This window comes from Sander vitreus, unplaced genomic scaffold, assembly GCF_031162955.1.
Source record: "Sander vitreus isolate 19-12246 unplaced genomic scaffold, sanVit1 ctg320_0, whole genome shotgun sequence".
Classification (NCBI taxonomy): Eukaryota; Metazoa; Chordata; class Actinopteri; order Perciformes; family Percidae; genus Sander; species Sander vitreus.
The window spans coordinates 4,481-25,000 of NW_027595467.1; the positions used below are offsets into that span (position 1 = coordinate 4,481).

The 20,520-nt window shown below is 43.3% G+C and overlaps 1 protein-coding gene across 1 annotated transcript in view; it reads right to left on the reverse strand.

Annotated features, from left to right (window-relative positions):
• Window positions 1-309: 309 nt before the first annotated feature.
• The window catches only part of LOC144513691 (rho GTPase-activating protein 27-like), a 48,657-nt gene continuing 28,446 nt past the window's right edge, over window positions 310-20,520 (reverse strand). Inside the window, 18 exon segments of the mRNA XM_078244872.1 lie at window positions 310-3,382; window positions 4,805-4,910; window positions 9,450-9,584; window positions 10,373-10,450; window positions 13,137-13,235; window positions 13,320-13,439; window positions 13,727-13,799; window positions 13,898-13,996; window positions 14,099-14,200; window positions 14,439-14,526; window positions 14,625-14,692; window positions 15,132-15,197; window positions 15,987-16,067; window positions 16,195-16,290; window positions 16,367-16,423; window positions 16,518-16,577; window positions 17,373-17,519; window positions 18,257-18,418. Coding sequence (XP_078100998.1) covers window positions 3,205-3,382; window positions 4,805-4,910; window positions 9,450-9,584; window positions 10,373-10,450; window positions 13,137-13,235; window positions 13,320-13,439; window positions 13,727-13,799; window positions 13,898-13,996; window positions 14,099-14,200; window positions 14,439-14,526; window positions 14,625-14,692; window positions 15,132-15,197; window positions 15,987-16,067; window positions 16,195-16,290; window positions 16,367-16,423; window positions 16,518-16,577; window positions 17,373-17,519; window positions 18,257-18,418 — 1,815 coding nt within the window. The 3' untranslated portion in view covers window positions 310-3,204.

Here is a 20,520-nt window from a genome sequence, read left to right on the forward strand (position 1 = left end):
AATTTCCATGGGGGAAGACACCCAGACCCCCCATTCTGGCCCATATATATATAGGCCCATACATACAGTACAGTATACCCACTACAATACATTAGACTACACCACTGGTGTAGACTATCATAGTGATGAGAATGATGCATATCGGTAGAATTCAATATAAAACACAATCAACGGTAGATAGAAGTTAATCTGGCATCACTCGTTGCCACGGCTAACGCTCTCTAAGGTATGGAGACTTTCTCTCCACCGTTACATGTCCCATTACGCCTTTGCATATTATATATGAAAAAACACTCAGGAACACTGACATACAGATCAGTTTTTATTTGTATTAAAGTTCAGTAAAATACCCTCTTATGTACAGAGTTTAAACTGCTAATTGTCCGTGTTAACTTTGTTCTATATCTGTAATACAGAAACTCAATACTATAAAAACATACAGCATTGTGCAGATTATCATTTCTAAAACTCAGCAACAGCAGTAAAAATGTTCCTGTAAAACCTAGAATCCCTTAAAAATTAATATTTCCTGTAGTTTTCTGTCTAATAACTTGTGGAGTCCCTCAGGGAAACATTCTTGGTCCTCTCAACTTTCTATTAACCCTTATTTTGATTTAAAGTATCAGTTTAATTTATCCTCTTGTTCTCTGTCCAGGGTGTGTTTATCTTTCTCTAATCTCCATCCTCCTTTAGTGTTATTCATCTGTTTAAAACAACAGTTCATGCTGTACATGACTGATGTGTTTAATACCAAGGTATTGTTTGTCAAACTACAGTAAAAGATGATCTTGGCATCAGCACACACTGACTAAGAAATGATGCTCTGCAATTAATCCACATTTTAATCCTGATTACGATTTATGATCACCAAAACAGAATAATCGAGAACGATTATTTTGCACATTATGTTTTGTAGTAAACTCTTATTTAGTCTTGTGTTCTTAAGTATGAAGGGAAATGTTACAGTTGAAGGTGTTTTCACTGTTTCACTGTTTTTTAACTTCAATAAATGCAACATCTTTCCAAAAGTCAGTAATTATGTTAAATAATCCTGGTTTTAATATTGACCCAAATAATCATATTAATGGCTTCTTTAATAATGGAGCATCCCTACTAAGAAAGTGACTTTTCTGTGCTTTTACGTCCTTACCGAGACTCTACGAACAAGTACATAAACACGTCGATATCTTAATTAACTGAACAAACATCCCGACAACAACACCTGAAGAGCAGCAGAGTTCAGCAGTTACAAAGACACCATCTGCTGACTGGATGCACCAGAGCAGCGTGATCGCATGAACCATGTACGTACATGAAGCTACGACAAGGTAAGCACTGCAGTTTGTATATATTCCACGTTTCTTTTGCTGTATGCACCACATTAAAAGGTGCTGTATAAGAATGCTGTGGACTGCGTAGGGAGGAGTTTGTGGGGGATGTTTGGGTCATAAAACATAAAACACAGGAGTTGCATGCTGGGAGCGGAGTTGCATCCAGGTAATGCATGTTCCTTGGGAGTGTTTTAATCCAAACCACCATATTTGTCCTAATCTTAAACTGAACTGTGTGTCATGGATGCCCTGCACTTCTTAACTGAGCAACAAATTTACCTATGCGTACAAATAAAGTAACCTGAACCTGAGAACCAGTCCAGGGTTGTAGGTGGTCCCATTCAGGATTTAAAAGTGTGATGTAATGCTGGTGGTCTGGAGATGGGAGAATTATGTTACTCAACAGGTTCCAGGTTCAACAGCCCATACATTTAGATGTCCAAAGAAAGGCGGAGGTGATGTTTGGGGTCCAGAGTTCTACCAGGTTGTAGATAAACTTGGTGGGACAGTTTCCTGTAACCTGCCTCCTCTGATAACAGCTGACAATGTTCAATGAACAATTTCACACCGCCGTGCCGGCTCCAAAAACTGAAGAAACAACAATCCCAAAGCAGAAGCTCAGCATCTCGCCTGTGACTCCCACAATCCTGCGCCGTTATGTTTTCCATGTAGCCCTGGCGTAAAAGGGTGATGTAAGGCTGGGGGTCTGGTAGTTGGAGCATTAAGTACTCAACAGTTTCAAGGTTCAAAAGCCCATATTTCCAATGAAAGGCAGAGATGATGTTTGGGTCAGGAGTTCTACGAGGTTGTAGATGAACTTGTTGGAACAGTTCTTTCTCAAAGTGAGAAAATGTTTATTTAAGGTGTTTCAGTTCGGTCTGTTGTGTTGAAAGAGCAGTGAAGCTGCTGGTTTAAGTTTCAGGATGAGGCCAGGGTTCGATGTAGTTAAACTCAACTTCTACCTGGATTATTCAGAGCACAGTGGCTAGTGAAAGGCATTATATAGTCTGCAGGCTAGGGTAAAAACCAGTCCAGGGTTCTAGGTAGGATCTGGACATTGTTGGGAGAGTTTTGCTCAAAGTGAGATATCTTGAGGTTTTAAGGTGCCAAGAAAATACGTTCCATTTTGGTCTGTTACCGTGGAAAAAAAGAGCAATGCTGCTGTCAAAGGGTTCAAACCAGTCCAGGGTTCTAGGTGGTTCCTCTTAATGTTTTCTTGGGTTATTTAAGGCACAGTGGTTAGAAAAAGGCATCATGTAGCCGCAGATTCCAGGTTCAATCCTCTGTGAACTTTCAAGAGGAGGTGATGATTAGAGCCAAAGTTCGAGAAGGTTCAGGCAGCATTTACATTGCTACGTTTTAGTGTGTAAGTGGAGAAACGTTGGCGTCAGTGTCGGTGTTTCCAAATGTCTCTGGTTTAGGGGCTCGGAAACTCCAGAGCAGGGGGAATGAGAGGGGGAACACCAGAGCAGGGGGAATGAGAGGGGGGAACACCAGAGCAGGGGGAATGAGAGGGGGGAACACCAGAGCAGGGGGAATGAGAGGGGGGAACACCAGAGCAGGGGGAATGAGAGGGGGAACACCAGAGCAGGGGGAATGAGAGGGGGAACACCAGAGCAGGGGGAATGAGAGAGGGGAACACCAGAGCAGGGGGAATGAGAGGGGGGAACACCAGAGCAGGGGGAATGAGAAGGGGAAACGTAGCAGAAGAGCTTCCTTTTTAAACCAAAACATAGCAGTGGAGATGTATCCTCAGACACTTTGGAAGATGTTTGGCAAGTCTCGTGGTGGTTGGGAGGCTTCTCGGAGAACCGTCGCAGGTTCTGGATGTTCTGGAGGTTCCTCTCCCCCTGGGAGAAGAGGTCTGTTTCCTTTAACTCTGGGAGAAGACGGTGTGGTACTCGTTGAGTATGAGCTCCACTATTTGGCTCTGGAACACCATGTGGATTGTCATGTTGGCCGACTCAGTCTGCGGACGGAGCAATGTGGGGCCGAACACGATGGCGACGCTCTGAACGGACATCCTGTTAGAGTCCTTGTGCTCAATCACCCTGCAGAGAGAGAGAGAGAGAGAGAGAGAGAGAGAGAGAGAGAGAGAGAGAAATCCAACAATAAGTCTCCTGTTTTGAGTCTAGAAGTTTAGAGTGCAAAGAAGTTCAAACTAATAATGAAGGTGTTCTTTGGAAGGGAACACAAAAAGTTCAAAGGCACTCTTTTGGCAAAAAGTGAAATAGCCTTTATTTAGAGGGCTATTTCATTTTGAAATTGTTTGTATGTTGTATGTATTCTAGTCTATATCCTCGATGTTTCACTTCTGGGATTGCTCTGTTGCCACCGAAAATCTCGCAGGATGACTCTCATTTTGGCCGGAAGTCCGTCCCCTTCCTCTGTCTCTGTGTTGGCGTTCTAACCTCTGGTGGACTATGGTTAACTGGTCCTCAGATCTCTGCAGGGTAAATCCAGACAGCTAGCTAGACTATCTGTCCAATCTAAAACTACTTTTGAACATCCACATGTTCCACCAAAACAAGTTCCTTCCTGAGACTATTTAGCAGAGGCACCGTGGCTCCGTCCGGAGCTTAACACCGCCCATGACGATTGTGACTTTATAAATACTACTGAAGTAGTTGTACGTTTTTATTCGCCACTCCTATATATACGTTTGTACATTCTTCCTTGTGTATATTTTTTGAATAGTTGTTTTTGTATTCTATCCTATTTAGTATGTCTTGTATATTCTGATGTGTGCTGTGTGTCTGAAAGTTTTCTATTGTAGCACAATCCCAATTTGGGATCAATAAAGTCAATCTAATCTAATGTTAAAATAGAGCTGAGTAACAACCTACGCACCGCTGCACAAACCCTGCAGAAGGCTTAGTGCAGCGCCATAGAAACCTTGGATGTGTTTTTGTATTTCTTCTATGTAATTTGTTGGCGTGAATGCTAGAAGGCAACCCTATGTTCTTCTACGTATTTATTATTATTTTTCCGAACCCTTTTTTTTCCACATTAACTCCTTCCACATTTTTCAACATAGAAACTTCATTCAAACATCAAAACGTTCAGCACGATTAGGACATTACTGCTTCTATACAAAATTTCCATAACTTTTATAATTTCAGAAATATTCAACATTTTCAGGGAATGTTCCCCCATTCAAGTGAATGGATGGAATTTTCAAATTTGACACATTCATACATTGACTGAGAAACACCATTCAAACTTTAAATGTTCCGCATCTGTCATATGTTATGGGATGCGTCAGCCTTTCAGCATTCACACATGCATTCTCTAGTTTTTTCTGTTCTGCAACAAATAAACTCAATTAAACCATAAACAACACTGGCTGACATGGGTCATCTTCCCTGGCTCCACCCTCTCGTCATCTGGCTCCAAAAAAACAAGATGGCGACAGAAACCTCAACCAGTGGGTGAGGTTATTTTACAGTGTGTGTGTCTGGGAGTGAGCTCACCTGCGCAGGTGTTTGAACAGCAGCTCCATGGTGTCGTGGTTGGGCAGAGGCAGAGAGCGAACCAGGTCCTTCATGTAGGACACCCTCAGGCTGTAGTCCTGGACTTCTGCAGGGAGACAAACACACAGACATCTCAATTATATGTTAGTGTATAGCCCTGAGACTCTCAGGCTGTAGTCCTGGGGCCTGTTTCACAAAACCAAGATAAGGGATTAAGCAGGGATTTCCCCGTTATCCTGGATGAATTTAGCCTTGACTCGGTTTCACGAAAGTGGAGGCACATAAATCACCATGGAGATTTATTCTGTGCAGCTAGCCTGCTCCCAACCAGGCTAACAGCCAGGCTAACAGCTAGCCTCCTCCCGACCAGGCTAACAGCCAGGCTAACAGCTAGCCTGCTCCCGACCAGGCTAACAGCCAGGATTATTTAATCCTGGAGCCTTTTCTGACCCCCCAGCAGTGGTTTGACCTTATTATTATTCATGTGACAGTCATTGTTCCTGTTATATTGCTGTATGAAGACTGCTGTTCATATTGTTGTTAGAAGTTTGATGGATATATTATGGCAGTTGTTGAGATAATTAGAAAAGGCTGATAACATTTCAAATGTGTTTTAATGAAGTCTGTTACTAAGGGCGATACAAACAACGCTGTACATTTCTATAGTTGACCAATGCACCTGCAATTATTTTTGTTGATTTTTTTTTTTAATTCTCTAACAATAAGGATCATGTGTGTTCCTCTTCCATGTGCGTTGTATTTGGCATTCTTAGCACACAATGTGTGTTGTCCAGTAAACTGGGACTATAATTTGGGAGGATTGTACAATTTAAAGAACATATCCTAATGGTACAATCCTCCCAAATGATCGTCTTAGTTCACTGGACCAGTAACTATCTAGTGATGTAGGCTACTGGACATTCATGTAACAACAGGGGGAGGACACCCCAATGGTTTTTGACCTGGGGGGAATAACTGATGAGTATAGTCTGTTCCATTCATGTTTACAGTGTGCATGGAATTTATCACTTAATTATCTGTATAGTTTCTAGATTTTAGAGTCCAGTTTCTTCAGTGTCTTTCTTTTCTATGTCCATATATATAAGGGAGCAAATCATATAAAAAAAAACAGTGAGAAAAAGTGTGGCAGATAATAGTGGACAGACTGAATGATATATCTAAAAATATACATTTATGAACTACTGCTCTTAACTGAAACCATTCAATGAGTCACTGTCATTTGCAAAAAGAACAGTTATTCACTTTGCATTAAAAGCGAGCAGTGGAAGTTAATATGACTTAGGACATTAATATTTTAGCCCATGAGAGAGAGGGAGGAACAGAGTGAAAGAGATATTCATACATCATATTCTAGCGTTGTAGAAAGTTGATCTTCATGGTAAATTTCCTGAGTAACATTATCTTCTGCTTACTTTTAAGGCAAAGAGTCCAACTGTTAATGAGTGTAAATGATTAGTATCCTAATCCTTGAGTGGTCTGATTATGATGGTTTCAGAGCAGAGGTCAGTTAATGTTCATATTTAGTCTGCTTACACATTCAGTCGGTCCGTGATCGTCTGCTACGCTTTCTCTCTCCGTTTCATTACAGCGGCCGTGTTTCTTTTCTTTTTATATAAATAATGTGTTTCACGTCATCATACTTCCACAAGAAGCTGCTGCTCACTCTGTATAAAGTACGTACAATGATTATTCTCCATTTTAGCACCAGTAAATCTGTGATCGACCTCGCGGTCTTTTGAGGAAAGACGTGGACGTTCATCTATCTGAATTACTTCAGCCTGACTCCACCTAGTCTCTCCTCCTCAGTCTGACTCCACCTAGTCTCTCCTCCTCAGTCTGACTCCACCTAGTCTCTCCTCCTCAGTCTGAATCCACCTAGTCTCTCCTCCTCAGCCTGACCTAGTCTCTCCTCCTCAGCCTGACTCCACCTAGTCTCTCCTCCTCAGCCTGACCTAGTCTCTCCTCCTCAGCCTGACCTAGTCTCTCCTCCTCAGTCTGACTCCACCTAGTCTCTCCTCCTCAGCCTGACCTAGTCTCTCCTCCTCAGCCTGACCTAGTCTCTCCTCCTCAGCCTGACTCCACCTAGTCTCTCCTCCTCAGTCTGACTCCACCTAGTCTCTCCTCCTCAGCCTGACTCCACCTAGTCTCTCCTCCTCAGCCTGACTCCACCTAGTCTCTCCTCCTCAGCCTGACTCCACCTAGTCTCTCCTCCTCAGTCTGACCTAGTCTCTCCTCCTCAGTCTGACTCCACCTAGTCTCTCCTCCTCAGTCTGACCTAGTCTCTCCTCCTCAGCCTGACTCCACCTAGTCTCTCCTCCTCAGTCTGACTCCACCTAGTCTCTCCTCCTCAGCCTGACTCCACCTAGTCTCTCCTCCTCAGCCTGACTCCACCTAGTCTCTCCTCCTCAGCCTGACTCCACCTAGTCTCTCCTCCTCAGCCTGACTCCACCTAGTCTCTCCTCCTCAGCCTGACCTAGTCTCTCCTCCTCAGTCTGACTCCACCTAGTCTCTCCTCCTCAGTCTGACTCCACCTAGTCTCTCCTCCTCATCCTGACCTAGTCTCTCCTCCTCAGCCTGACCTAGTCTCTCCTCCTCAGTCTGACTCCACCTAGTCTCTCCTCCTCAGCCTGACCTAGTCTCTCCTCCTCAGTCTGACTCGACCTAGACTCTCCTCCTCAGCCTGACCTAGTCTCTCCTCCTCAGCCTGACTCCACCTAGTCTCTCCTCCTCCGTCTGACTCCACCTAGTCTCTCCTCCTCAGTCTGACCTAGTCTCTCCTCCTCAGCCTGACTCCACCTAGTCTCTCCTCCTCAGTCTGACTCCACCTAGTCTCTCCTCCTCAGCCTGACCTAGTCTCTCCTCCTCAGTCTGACTCCACCTAGTCTCTCCTCCTCAGTCAGACCTAGTCTCTCCTCCTCAGCCTGACTCCACCTAGTCTCTCCTCCTCAGTCTGACCTAGTCTCTCCTCCTCAGTCTGACTCCACCTAGTCTCTCCTCCTCAGCCTGACCTAGTCTCTCCTCCTCAGTCTGACTCCACCTAGTCTCTCCTCCTCAGTCTGACCTAGTCTCTCCTCCTCAGCCTGACTCCACCTAGTCTCTCCTCCTCAGTCTGACTCCACCTAGTCTCTCCTCCTCATCCTGACTCCACCTAGTCTCTCCTCCTCAGTCTGACCTAGTCTCTCCTCCTCAGTCTGACTCCACCTAGTCTCTCCTCCTCAGCCTGACCTGGTCTCTCCTCCTCAGCCTGACTCCACCTAGTCTCTCCTCCTCAGTCTGACTCCACCTAGTCTCTCCTCCTCCTCAGTCTGACCTAGTCTCTCCTCCTCAGTCTGACCTAGTCTCTCCTCCTCAGCCTGACTCCACCTAGTCTCTCCTCCTCAGTCTGACCTAGTCTCTCCTCCTCAGCCTGACTCCACCTAGTCTCTCCTCCTCAGTCTGACTCCACCTAGTCTCTCCTCCTCAGTCTGACTCCACCTAGTCTCTCCTCCTCAGCCTGACCTAGTCTCTCCTCCTCAGTCTGAATCCACCTAGTCTCTCCTCCTCAGTCTGACCTAGTCTCTCCTCCTCAGTCTGACCTAGTCTCTCCTCCTCAGCCTGACCTAGTCTCTCCTCCTCAGCCTGACTCCACCTAGTCTCTCCTCCTCAGCCTGACCTAGTCTCTCCTCCTCAGCCTGACCTAGTCTCTCCTCCTCAGTCTGACCTAGTCTCTCCTCCTCAGTCTGACTCCACCTAGTCTCTCCTCCTCAGTCTGACCTAGTCTCTCCTCCTCAGTCTGACTCCACCTAGTCTCTCCTCCTCAGTCTGACCTAGTCTCTCCTCCTCAGTCTGACTCCGCCTAGTCTCTCCTCCTCAGCCTGACTCCACCTAGTCTCTCCTCCTCAGCCTGACCTAGTCTCTCCTCCTCAGTCTGACCTAGTCTCTCCTCCTCAGTCTGACTCCACCTAGTCTCTCCTCCTCAGCCTGACCTAGTCTCTCCTCCTCAGCCTGACCTAGTCTCTCCTCCTCAGCCTGACTCCACCTAGTCTCTCCTCCTCAGCCTGACCTAGTCTCTCCTCCTCAGCCTGACCTAGTCTCTCCTCCTCAGTCTGACTCCACCTAGTCTCTCCTCCTCAGCCTGACTCCACCTAGTCTCTCCTCCTCAGCCTGACCTAGTCTCTCCTCCTCAGCCTGACCTAGTCTCTTCTCCTCAGCCTGACCTAGTCTCTCCTCCTCAGTCTGACCTAGTCTCTCCTCCTCAGTCTGACTCCACCTAGTCTCTCCTCCTCAGTCTGACTCCACCTAGTCTCTCCTCCTCAGTCTGACCTAGTCTCTCCTCCTCAGTCTGACTCCACCTAGTCTCTCCTCCTCAGTCTGACCTAGTCTCTCCTCCTCAGTCTGACCTAGTCTCTCCTCCTCAGTCTGACTCCACCTAGTCTCTCCTCCTCAGCCTGACTCCACCTAGTCTCTCCTCCTCAGTCTGACTTGGCCTTATAGCATATAAGCGTGTTAGCATGGCTGTGATGATATAAGGTGTTTGTGTATATGTTAGCATATGTTAACATGTGTTAGCATGGCTGAGGTGTGTTCGGTATGGGATGTAGGTAGGTATGTGTGTGTGCGTGTGTGTGTGTGTGTGTGTACTGACGGATGGCGGCGATGAACTTGTCGAAGCAGCTGAAGGGGAACAGCGGCTCGGGGAGCTCCCGCAGGAAGAGCTTCAGAGCTCCGGTGATCACATGGATCTCCTCCCACTGGCCGTCCTCCAGGTCCAGGTGCTCCTCTGCAGGGACACACACACACACACACACACACACACACACACAGGGACACACACACACAGGGACACACACACAGGGACACACACACACACACACACACACGTGCACACGGACAGAAACATACAGATGGACACACACAATGAGACAACAGGGACAGAAACAGGGACACAATGAGGAAAAGACACAATGACTATGTTTACATTCACTTTATTCCTACAGGAAGTAAACATGGACCTAATCTGTTGCCTAGCGATGCCAGGGAAACGGTCTATATATTTGTTGGATATTATTGAAGTTTCTCTTGAGAAGAAATAAAGACTCCACTTTAGTCTTAGTCTAATGACATGAACTATTCCCAAAACTATAAGCCAGTGTGTCTCCGACTGATCACTTCAGCTGATCAGTGTTAGCTTCATCTGCTGTCTCTGGCAGATTAGTGTCCAATGCACTGAATTCAAAAACAGACGTGAATGCCTTCTCCAATACAGGTTCCTTTAATGAAAGAGGCTAACACCTCCCATCTGTCTCGCTGCGTGTTCTGATGCCTCAGCTTTATTAACACAGCATTATCAGGCCACAGCTGCTAGTAGTAAAACAGACAGTTTAGCATCACTGCTGCAGAGCTGACAGAGAGACTGGACACTATGTTTACATTCACACTGATATTCTTCATCAGTTTATATATATATATATATATATATATATATATATATATATATATATATATATATATAGAGAGAGAGAGATATCTCTATATATATAATAATAATAAGACTAATAAGACTGTTACCGTGATCCGCTCTGTGTCGCAGCTTCTGGATCACAGCCAGGTTCCCACTCACTCTGTAGATCCCGTCTATGTCCAGACCTGAACACACACACACACACACACACACACACACACACACACACACACACACACACACACACACACACACACAGACACCGTTACACACTCCGTCTGTGACAAAACCAGCTAAATACAATACGATCAAGGCCCCAAAAACGTTGAGAAACTTTGAACAAAGTATATAGCATATAGAAGTATGTAGTATATAGAAGTATATAGTATATAGAAGTATATAGTATATAGAAGTATATAGCAGTATGTAGTATATAGAAGTATATAGCAGTATGTAGTATATAGAAGTATATAGTATATAGAAGTATATAGCAGTATGTAGTGTATAGAAGTATATAGTATATAGAAGTATGTAGTGTATAGAAGTATATAGTATATAGAAGTATATAGTATATAGAAGTATATAGCAGTATATAGCAGTATGTAGTGTATAGAAGTATATAGAAGTATATAGAAGTATATAGAAGTATATAGTATATTGAAGTATATAGCAGTATGTAGTATATAGAAGTATATAGTATATAGAAGTATATAGCAGTATGTAGTGTATAGAAGTATATAGTATATAGAAGTATATAGCAGTATGTAGTATATAGAAGTATATAGTATATAGAAGTATATAGCAGTATATAGTTTATAGAAGTATGTAGTATATAGAAGTATATAGTATATAGAAGTATATAGCAGTATGTAGTATATAGAAGTATATAGTATATAGAAGTATATAGCAGTATGTAGTATATAGAAGTATATAGAATTATATAGAAGTATGTAGTGTATAGAAGTATATAGTATATGAAGTATATAGAAGTATATAGTATATAGAAGTATATAGTATATAGAAGTATATAGAAGTATGTAGTATATAGAAGTATATAGTATATAGAAGTATATAGAAGTATATAGTATATAGAAGTATATAGCAGTATGTAGTATATAGAAGTATATAGAAGTATATAGCAGTATGTAGTATATAGAAGTATATAGTATATAGAAGTATATAGAAGTATATAGTATATAGAAGTATATAGTATATAGAAGTATATAGCAGTATGTAGTATATAGAAGTATATAGCAGTATGTAGTATATAGAAGTATATAGTATATAGAAGTATATAGAAGTATATAGTATATAGAAGTATATAGTATATAGAAGTATATAGAAGTATATAGAAGTATATGGTATATAGAAGTATATAGTTTATAGAAGTATATAGTATATAGAAGTATATAGCAGTATGTAGTATATAGAAGTATATAGTATATAGAAGTATATAGTATATAGCAGTATGTAGTATATAGAAGTATATAGTATATAGATGTATATAGAAGTATATAGTTTATAGTAGTATATAGTATATAGAAGTATATAGCAGTATGTAGTATATGGAAGTATATAGTTTATAGAAGTATATAGAAGTATATAGAAGTATATAGTATATAGAAGTATATAGTATATAGAAGTATATAGCAGTATGTAGTATATAGAAGTATATAGTATATAGAAGTATATAGTATATAGATGTATATAGAAGTATATAGCAGTATGTAGTATATAGAAGTATATAGAAGTATATAGTATATAGAAGTATATAGTATATAGAAGTATATAGCAGTATGTAGTATATAGAAGTATATAGTATATAGAAGTATATAGTATATAGAAGTATATATCAGTATGTAGTATATAGAAGTATATAGTATATAGAAGTATATAGAAGTATATAGTTTATAGAAGTATATAGAAGTATATAGAAGTATATGGAAGTATATAGTTTATAGAAGTATATAGAAGTATATAGAAGTATATAGAAGTATATAGAAGTATATAGTATATAGAAGTATATAGAAGTATGTAGTATATAGAAGTATATAGTATATAGAAGTATATAGCAGTATGTAGTATATAGAAGTATATAGTATATAGAAGTATATAGCAGTATGTAGTATATAGAAGTATATAGAAGTATATGGTATATAGCAGTATGTAGTATATAGAAGTATATAGAAGTATATAGTATATAGAAGTATATAGAAGTATATAGTATATAGAAGTATATAGAAGTATATAGCAGTATGTAGTATATAGAAGTATATAGCAGTATGTAGTATATCGAAGTATATAGTATATAGAAGTATATAGCAGTATGTTGTATATAGAAGTATATAGAAGTATATAGAAGTATATAGCAGTATGTAGTATATAGAAGTATATAGTATATAGAAGTATATAGTATATAGAAGTATATAGAAGTATGTAGTGTATAGAAGTATATAGTATATAGAAGTACATAATATATAGAAGTATATAGCAGTATGTTGTATATAGAAGTATATAGTATATAGAAGTATATAGCAGTATGTAGTATATAGAAGTATATAGTATATAGAAGTATATAGCAGTATGTAGTATATAGAAGTATATAGCAGTATGTTGTGTATATAGAAGTATATAGTATATAGAAGTATATAGCAGTATATAGAAGTATATAGTATATGAAGTATATAGCAGTATGTAGTATATAGAAGTATATAGCAGTATGTAGTATATAGTATATAGAAGTATATAGCAGTATGTAGTATATAGAAGTATATAGTATATAGAAGTACATAATATATAGAAGTATATAGCAGTATGTTGTGTATATAGAAGTATATAGTATATAGAAGTATATAGCAGTATGTAGTGTACCTCTCCTCTCCACCGTTCGGATACACTTCTCCAGGAACTTAGGGATGGTGGCGTTCTCTCTGTGGCAGAGCGTGTCCAGGTGACAGCCAAACACGTTGTCTAAAACACACAGCACCACGATGACGATGATGATGATGACTGCACATACACTTCCTGTTGTGGGTCACCATGGAAACAGCTTACCTCTGATGTAGCCCTTCTCCTTGACGCTCTGCAGCGTCGGCCTTCGCTGGAGGAAGCGCCGGAGTTTGGTCCGAACTCGCGTCTGCTCCGAGTCGGCGGTTCCTGTTGACGTCCGGCTCGCTAAAGCACAGGAGAAGATGAAGAAGAAACATTTCAGTGATAGAACATCCTTCTCCTCTGTGTCATAACTTCAGACTTAGAGCTCTCTGGGAGCCAGTGTCAGGGTCTCTGAAGGGGCTTTTAGTTTGGTTAATCCCACCCATGTTGGGACTTTATTTTGACACTGTTTATGTAACGAGGGGAAGCTGACTGGTCCAGAGCTGCCGCTGTGCTGTAGTCTGACCAGTTGGGAGTGACCAGGGACAGATGAAGACCATGTGATAGGATCAGAAAGCACGGGGACTCACCAGTCCTCTTCCTGTCTTTGTCCTCTTTATCTGAAGCAGCTTCGTCCTCGTCCTCTGTCAGATAACCCTGATCCTGAAACACACACTACAGCTGAGACCTGAGAGGGTGTGTGTGTGTGTGTGTGTGTGTGTGTGTGTGTGTGTGTGTGTGTGTGTGTGTGTGTGTGTTACCAGCTGTCTGATGGTGTCCTGCATCACTTTGAGCCAGTCGGTGATGATGCTCTCCGTGTCGTACTGCATCAGATACTCGCAGCCGTGACGTGTCTTCAGCTGCACAGACAACAACACACACACAGGTTAATACAGCAACCGTTGCCATGGTGAGAGAACCTTGAGAAGTGCGTGTAGTGGGCGCGGTAGCGGGCGGCGTACCTCCAGGACGTTCTTCTTGGAGGACTTGTCCTTGGCGGCACGGCCCACCGAGGCTCCTCGCAGCTCCACCGTGTACTCTGGAACTATCTGAGACGATTTATTCTGAAGGGCAGCACACAGGAAGTCATCAGCATCCAATCAGAAGGTCCAATCATACTGTTGTTGTTATATTTAATATCCTCAAACAGAATGTGCAGTTTTCAGCAGTGATGTGTGTTAACATTCTGAGTTTTATTTTAATTGGTTTGAAATCGGCTAAAGATGGTGCGTGTGCAGATGGTGCGTGGCCCTGCTGATGGCTTATATATGTGATAACGAGATGCTGTGTGGTGGGTCTTACAGCGGTGCCGGGTGGGGCAGATTTGGGGTCTCTGTGGAAGGTGAGGATCCCTCCGTGCAGGACGGTCCACGACTGACTCCAGTTCTTCCTGTCAGACACAGAAGCACACAACATCCCATCATATACATGAACATCACGGAGAAGACTCTGTACTTCACTCACAAACACAGATGAAGAATGGCTCACCTGATCTTTTTGCCGTTATCGGCTACTTTGGTCTTATTCATGATGCCTGCTTTCTCCAGCAGATGGCACTGCAGAGACACAGAGACAGGTAAACATGGGGGTGGTGTGTGTGTGTGTGTGTGTGTGTGTGTGTGTGTGTGTGTGTGTGTGTGTGTGTGTGTGTGTGTGTGTGTGTGTGTGTGTGTTTGAACCATCACCAGAGCTTCAGGATTTTTGGTTAGTGGTTGCTTGAAAAACTTTCCGGTATAATAAGTATCATTTTGGGAAAAATACTTTCATTAATTCTTTTTTTTTTGAAAATCATTTTGTTTGAAAATAATTGCACAGCGTGCTCTTGAGAAATCTAATCTTCTCCTTTAATAAGATGTTAGTTTGATTCTTCGTTAGTTAGAACAACGGTTAGTAAAAACACCCGGCCCCATGGAAACGTTTCCGTGGTAACTACAGGAGAGCTGACCCACGACCACCAGACAGACACCCGACAGCCAATCAGGGCGCGGCACGTACATGTGGCTGGCGGGAGCCAACGGTCCGGTCGGACAGATTCCTCTTCAGGGCGGGTCTGTCAGGAAGCTAACGGGATGACATCACAGAGTGACATCACAGGGGGTGGACCAATGAATGATGGGTGATGGACAGAAGAACAGACGGACAGGGTTGAGAGGAAAGGTGAGACCGTCTCTACGTGTTTGCAAAAGTTATCTTCACACAAAAAAGTTTTTCAAAACGTTGAAAGAAACGTCGAAAAAAGCAGCGGAAAAAAAGTTTAAAAAACAACAACATAGAGTTCAAAAAGTTCAAAAACAAAGCATAAAAAAATGGAAAAATAGTCTGAAAAATGTAAAGAAGAACATAACGTTTTAACAGTAAAGGAGAGACAGGTGGGTGAGTGTGAGACAGGTGCGTGAGTGTGAGACAGGTGCGTGAGTGTGAGACAGGTGAGTGTGAGAGAGACAGGTGAGTGAGTGTGAGACAGGTGAGTGAGTGTGAGAGACAGGTGAGTGAGTGTGAGACAGGTGAGTGAGTGTGAGACAGGTGAGTGTGTGTGAGAGACAGGTGAGTGTGTGAGAGACAGGTGAGTGAGTGTGAGACAGGTGAGTGAGTGTGAGACAGGTGAGTGAGAGACAGGTGAGTGAGTGTGAGACAGGTGAGTGAGAGACAGGTGAGTGAGTGTGAGACAGGTGAGTGTGAGACAGGTGAGTGTGTGTGAGAGACAGGTGAGTGAGTGTGAGACAGGTGAGTGAGTGTGAGACAGGTGAGTGAGTGAGAGACAGGTGAGTGAAACAGATGAGTGAGTGTGAGACAGGTGAGTGAGTGTGAGACAGGTGAGTGAGTGTCAGAGACAGGTGAGTGTGTGTGTACCTGTTGACTGTCTGGAGATTGTCTCTTGTTGGAGATGTCGGTGAAGTCGGAGACGTTCCTCCGGTGGCTCGGAGTGAACGTCTGAAACACACAAACTGTTTTAATTCGTTCCATATAAGAAAAAAAACTAAAGAAATGTTTAAAATGCGTTTTTATAAACCAATTAAAACAGCGTTGTCTTGAGAAGTTATCTTTCTGTTTGACTCACGTCTTCGGCCATGCTGTGTCTCCAGTTCCTGGCCGACGCCGTCGTTCCCTCCTCAGAAACTCCGTTTCCCATCAGCCTCTGGGGCAGAGACGGAATCTGGAACAATCAAAGAACCGTTAATTAGAGAATGAAGGCTGCGGCGGCCAGACGTCCTGATGTGTTGCCTGGTTACCTCCTGTAGATGGGCTCTGGGAATCAGCGGCACCGTCACCGGCTGCTGCTGGGGATTCTGGGAAAAACAAAGACGGACATTTAATATTCAAGATGACGCGATAGAGAGAGTGAGTGTGTGTGTGTGTGTGTGTGTGTGTGTGTGTGTGTACCGTTGTGAAGACGTTGTCATTGTGGGGGTTAACAGGGTAATCTTCCTCTGGCAGCGGAGGCTTCAGTTTAAACACATGAACACAGAGCACAGAGCCGGTTTAAATTGTATAACATTTCACTTCAAATGCCATTCGTTCAGACGTCAAAACAGTCTTTTTTGTCCTGAGTACTTTCACACAGAACGGCATTATTACGCGGCGAACGAGGTTGAATTTCTGGAGCTTAAAGACATCAACCAATCCCGTTGTGTAGTTTAATTACGAGGATCATAACAACAACACAGAGGCTGCTGTCCTAACTACAGACTGCACAGACGGACACTTTATTACTCCATTCAACCCTGACAAAGGCAGCGTTTACCTGAGACAATCTTTCCATTCTTGCCTTTCACAATAAAAGCCCTAGACATATGCTACAATGTTCTCCAGACACAATTCTACAATTCATCTGGCCCCCGGTGTGTTACAGCCTTTAACCCTCCTTGACCCAGTTTCTAAAAGGTTCCATATCAGAAATTTGGGTTTCTTTCAACCAAATTGTCAAAAGAAAATAACGTGGATGGTTCCATATGACGCTCTTCACAAGTTAAATAAATGATCGGTTCACTACTTTCATTGAATTTGATTAAAAATGTATGAATGAACGTCAGAAAAAGGGGGAAAGAAATCGACAAAAACATCAGATAATACGACGAAAACGTCAGAAAAAAAAAGTGTTGAAAAAGACAACCAAAAAGTTTTTTTTAAATTTTGACCCAGAAAAACATAAAGTTGCATGGTCGACGGGAAGATAACACGAGGGTTAAATCTGGAAGACTTGAGTCATCTAAAAGCAGACTTGTGTCTGGCTCGTACCGGGCCTTCGGAGGGCTTCCTGTTGGTGGTGGATCCTGGGGGGGAGGGGGACTCCGGAGCGTCCCAGGACGTGGCTCCTGACGCGGGGTTGTAGTAGTAAAACCTCCCAGAGACTTCATCCACCAGCTGCTCCCAAACACAGGAACCCTGACAGGAAGCAGTTTACTTTAAGTAGAATATTACTACTCTACTTTAGTTAGGAAGACGACAGGTGTGTTTCAACTGCTCCGTAGAGAGCAGACTGCCTGCTAGATCTGCACACTTCCCCAAAGCTAGTCTGACTGAAAGTAAGCCCTGAGCAAACAGACACTGTCTGTTTACAACCTTTACAAACTAACACACTCAGAAACACAGAACTGCACTTGAGATTTAGGGATGAATTCTGCAGAAAATGTCATTTTTACTTTCTTTCACATATTTTCATAGTGACACACAGGGCCCGATGTCGCACCCAGCGCAGCGCAAAGCCCGACCCAAGTGTCTTTGCTAGTTTAAGACCGACGCAGTTCTCAGTTTCCCGTCCAGCGCCCACGTTGTTTAAATAGAAAATGCACCTGACCCCATCTGTGGCCCATGGGCATGCTGGTCTTACAGGGAGGTGTGTTCAGGTGCATTCTGGGAATATTGCTATCTTGAGGTAACGGGAATTGATGGCGCCATTGACCAACAAAAACCTGGTCTAAAGTCAATAACGCAGCGCGCATGGACACGCCCTAAACGCACCTGCACCAGGCGCTTCACGCCGTGCTTTTAGATCGTTAAAATACTTTTACAGTATATGTATTTAGTCACCTGTTTTGCACGTTTGCTGATGTTTGCACACGTACTATAACAATAAAGACTACTTCTACTTGGTCCTTAACATGGCGGCTGGTGACTCGTACCTGCGAGGAGGCAGGGGAGACCAGAGGGGAGGGGGAGCACCCTCTGGACCGGTCCATGTCTGCAGACGGCGGGGGGGTGGGCCCGCGGGGGTTGGACCACGTGGTCTGTTTACTCACAGGATGGAAATAAAACACCTTCCCACTGTCCTGGTCTGTGTGCACCTGACAGACAGACAGATATATAGAGAGACAGACAGACAGACAGATATATAGAGAGACAGACAGACAGACAGACAGGCAGATATACAGAGAGACAGACAGACAGGCAGATATACAGAGAGACAGACAGACATACAGATATACAGAGAGACAGACAGACAGACAAACAAACAGAGAAACAGAGAGACAGACAGACAGACAGGATTTAGATGTTTTTATGTGAATTAAGTAATATGGAATGAAAAATGTCTCATGGAAACAGTAACTTTGATAGAAGTTCATGAATATCGACACGTTTGTACGTTGGCTCTCAGAGGAGTTCCTCTGAGATGGTAAACGGTGGATGTGATGAACGCTGATGGAAACATTATTTGGAGAATAAATAATGAATTGTGATTACGTTTTAAGTCACTTTATGGTTGCAACCTGCCATAAAAAGAAGAACTTTTAGGTCATCCAGTGTTTCCTCTATGTTGATAGCATGGTGGCGGTCCGCCACGGTAAAATGTCCAGCGCCACGGTATCAGAAATAGGGCCAACGCACAACAGGGTTTCCTCTATGTACCCCCGCTCCTTCAGCTGTTTATGAAAAGTCATAAACTCGTAGTGCCGTCTGCTCTACTGAACTCAAGCAACTGTCATCCTCTCCCCCCCCCTAGGGTGAGCTCTCTCTCCCCCTAGGGTGAGCTCTCTCTCCCCCTAGGGTGAGCAGAGCAACTGGAACAGTGACAGGACGTCATCACTCGCCAAGTTATGGCAACCAAATGAACAACAGGGCGAGTACTACTTCACTCAGTAAGTGATAAACAGTGAGGAAAGCCGCGACATGAAATCCACACTCACGCCCGTGAAATATGACAGCTACAGTTTATTGGAAAATAGCATTGTGATGAATTTACTGCCCCAGACCCCAATTTAATCAGACCCAGATGAGACAAGAAGCTAACGTTAGCTAACGTTAGCCACGCTGCTGTGACGCCCTCTGCCTCTGACTCCCGCTGCAGGAGTCTGTGTGTATTCCTCCGACACGCTGTAGTAACGTTACTGATTTAAAACCGGTTTCCAGGTTAGTGGGGGTGCATACCGCTCAAAACCAACATGAAAAATGGAGCTAGTAATGTTCACTCAGCGTTTTGTTTTTGTGTGTAAAATGAGCGCGTCGGTAGCTTACATTAGCAGATAAGCCCGTACTCTGACGTCCAACACCCCCCCCCACTGAAAAAAACATTCTAGCGGAAACACTGTCATCTCCTCCTTCTCTGCAGACACGGGGGTGTCAACTGAGTCAGATAGAAGAGGACCAACGAGGAGACCAGAGAGAGAAATAGAACTGCATCATCATAGCAATGTTTTCATAGCATGGTTGTTGTCTTCATATAGCTTGATATGACACATAAACACTATTACATCTGGTGTAATATTAATCATCTGTAGATTGACGGTGTCATGCAAACTTTGTTCCATAATGTTAGTTTGAATGTTTAGCGATTCAGTTCGAAAATGAATGGACCTTAAAATGTCTCAAATCTATTCCAAATACCAATCTGACTGCAAACAGCATGTGACGTCATCACGCAGGTTGTTATTGGCTTTAAAGCCGTTAATCAATATTTTTACAACTTCAGATCATTTGACTGACAGATGGAGAGAAACTTGCTCTTTAGTATTTATTTATTAACCTGAACACACAGACTTCATTTTTTGTTTGGGAGGGGGATCCGAGGGAGGGGGAAGGCAGAAATGATTCGGGGGCCAAGCCCCAGTACCAGCGATGCTGGGAGCCCCAGCACCAGTGTCTTGGAGCCCCAGTACCAGCGATGCTGGGAGCCCCAGCACCAGCGTGCTGGGAGCCCCAGTACCAGTGTCTTGGAGCCCCAGTACCAGTGCCTGGGAGCCCCAGTACCAGCACCACTGGAAGCCCCAGTCAAGGTGCCTGGGAGCCCCAGTACCAGCACCTGGGAGCCCCAGTACCAGTGCCTGGGAGCCCCAGTACCAGCGATGCTGAGAGCCCCAGTACCAGCGATGCTGAGAGCCCCAGTACCAGTGCCTGGGAGCCCCAGTACCAGTGATGCCCTATCAAAACCGCTCAAGTAATTATTATTCTT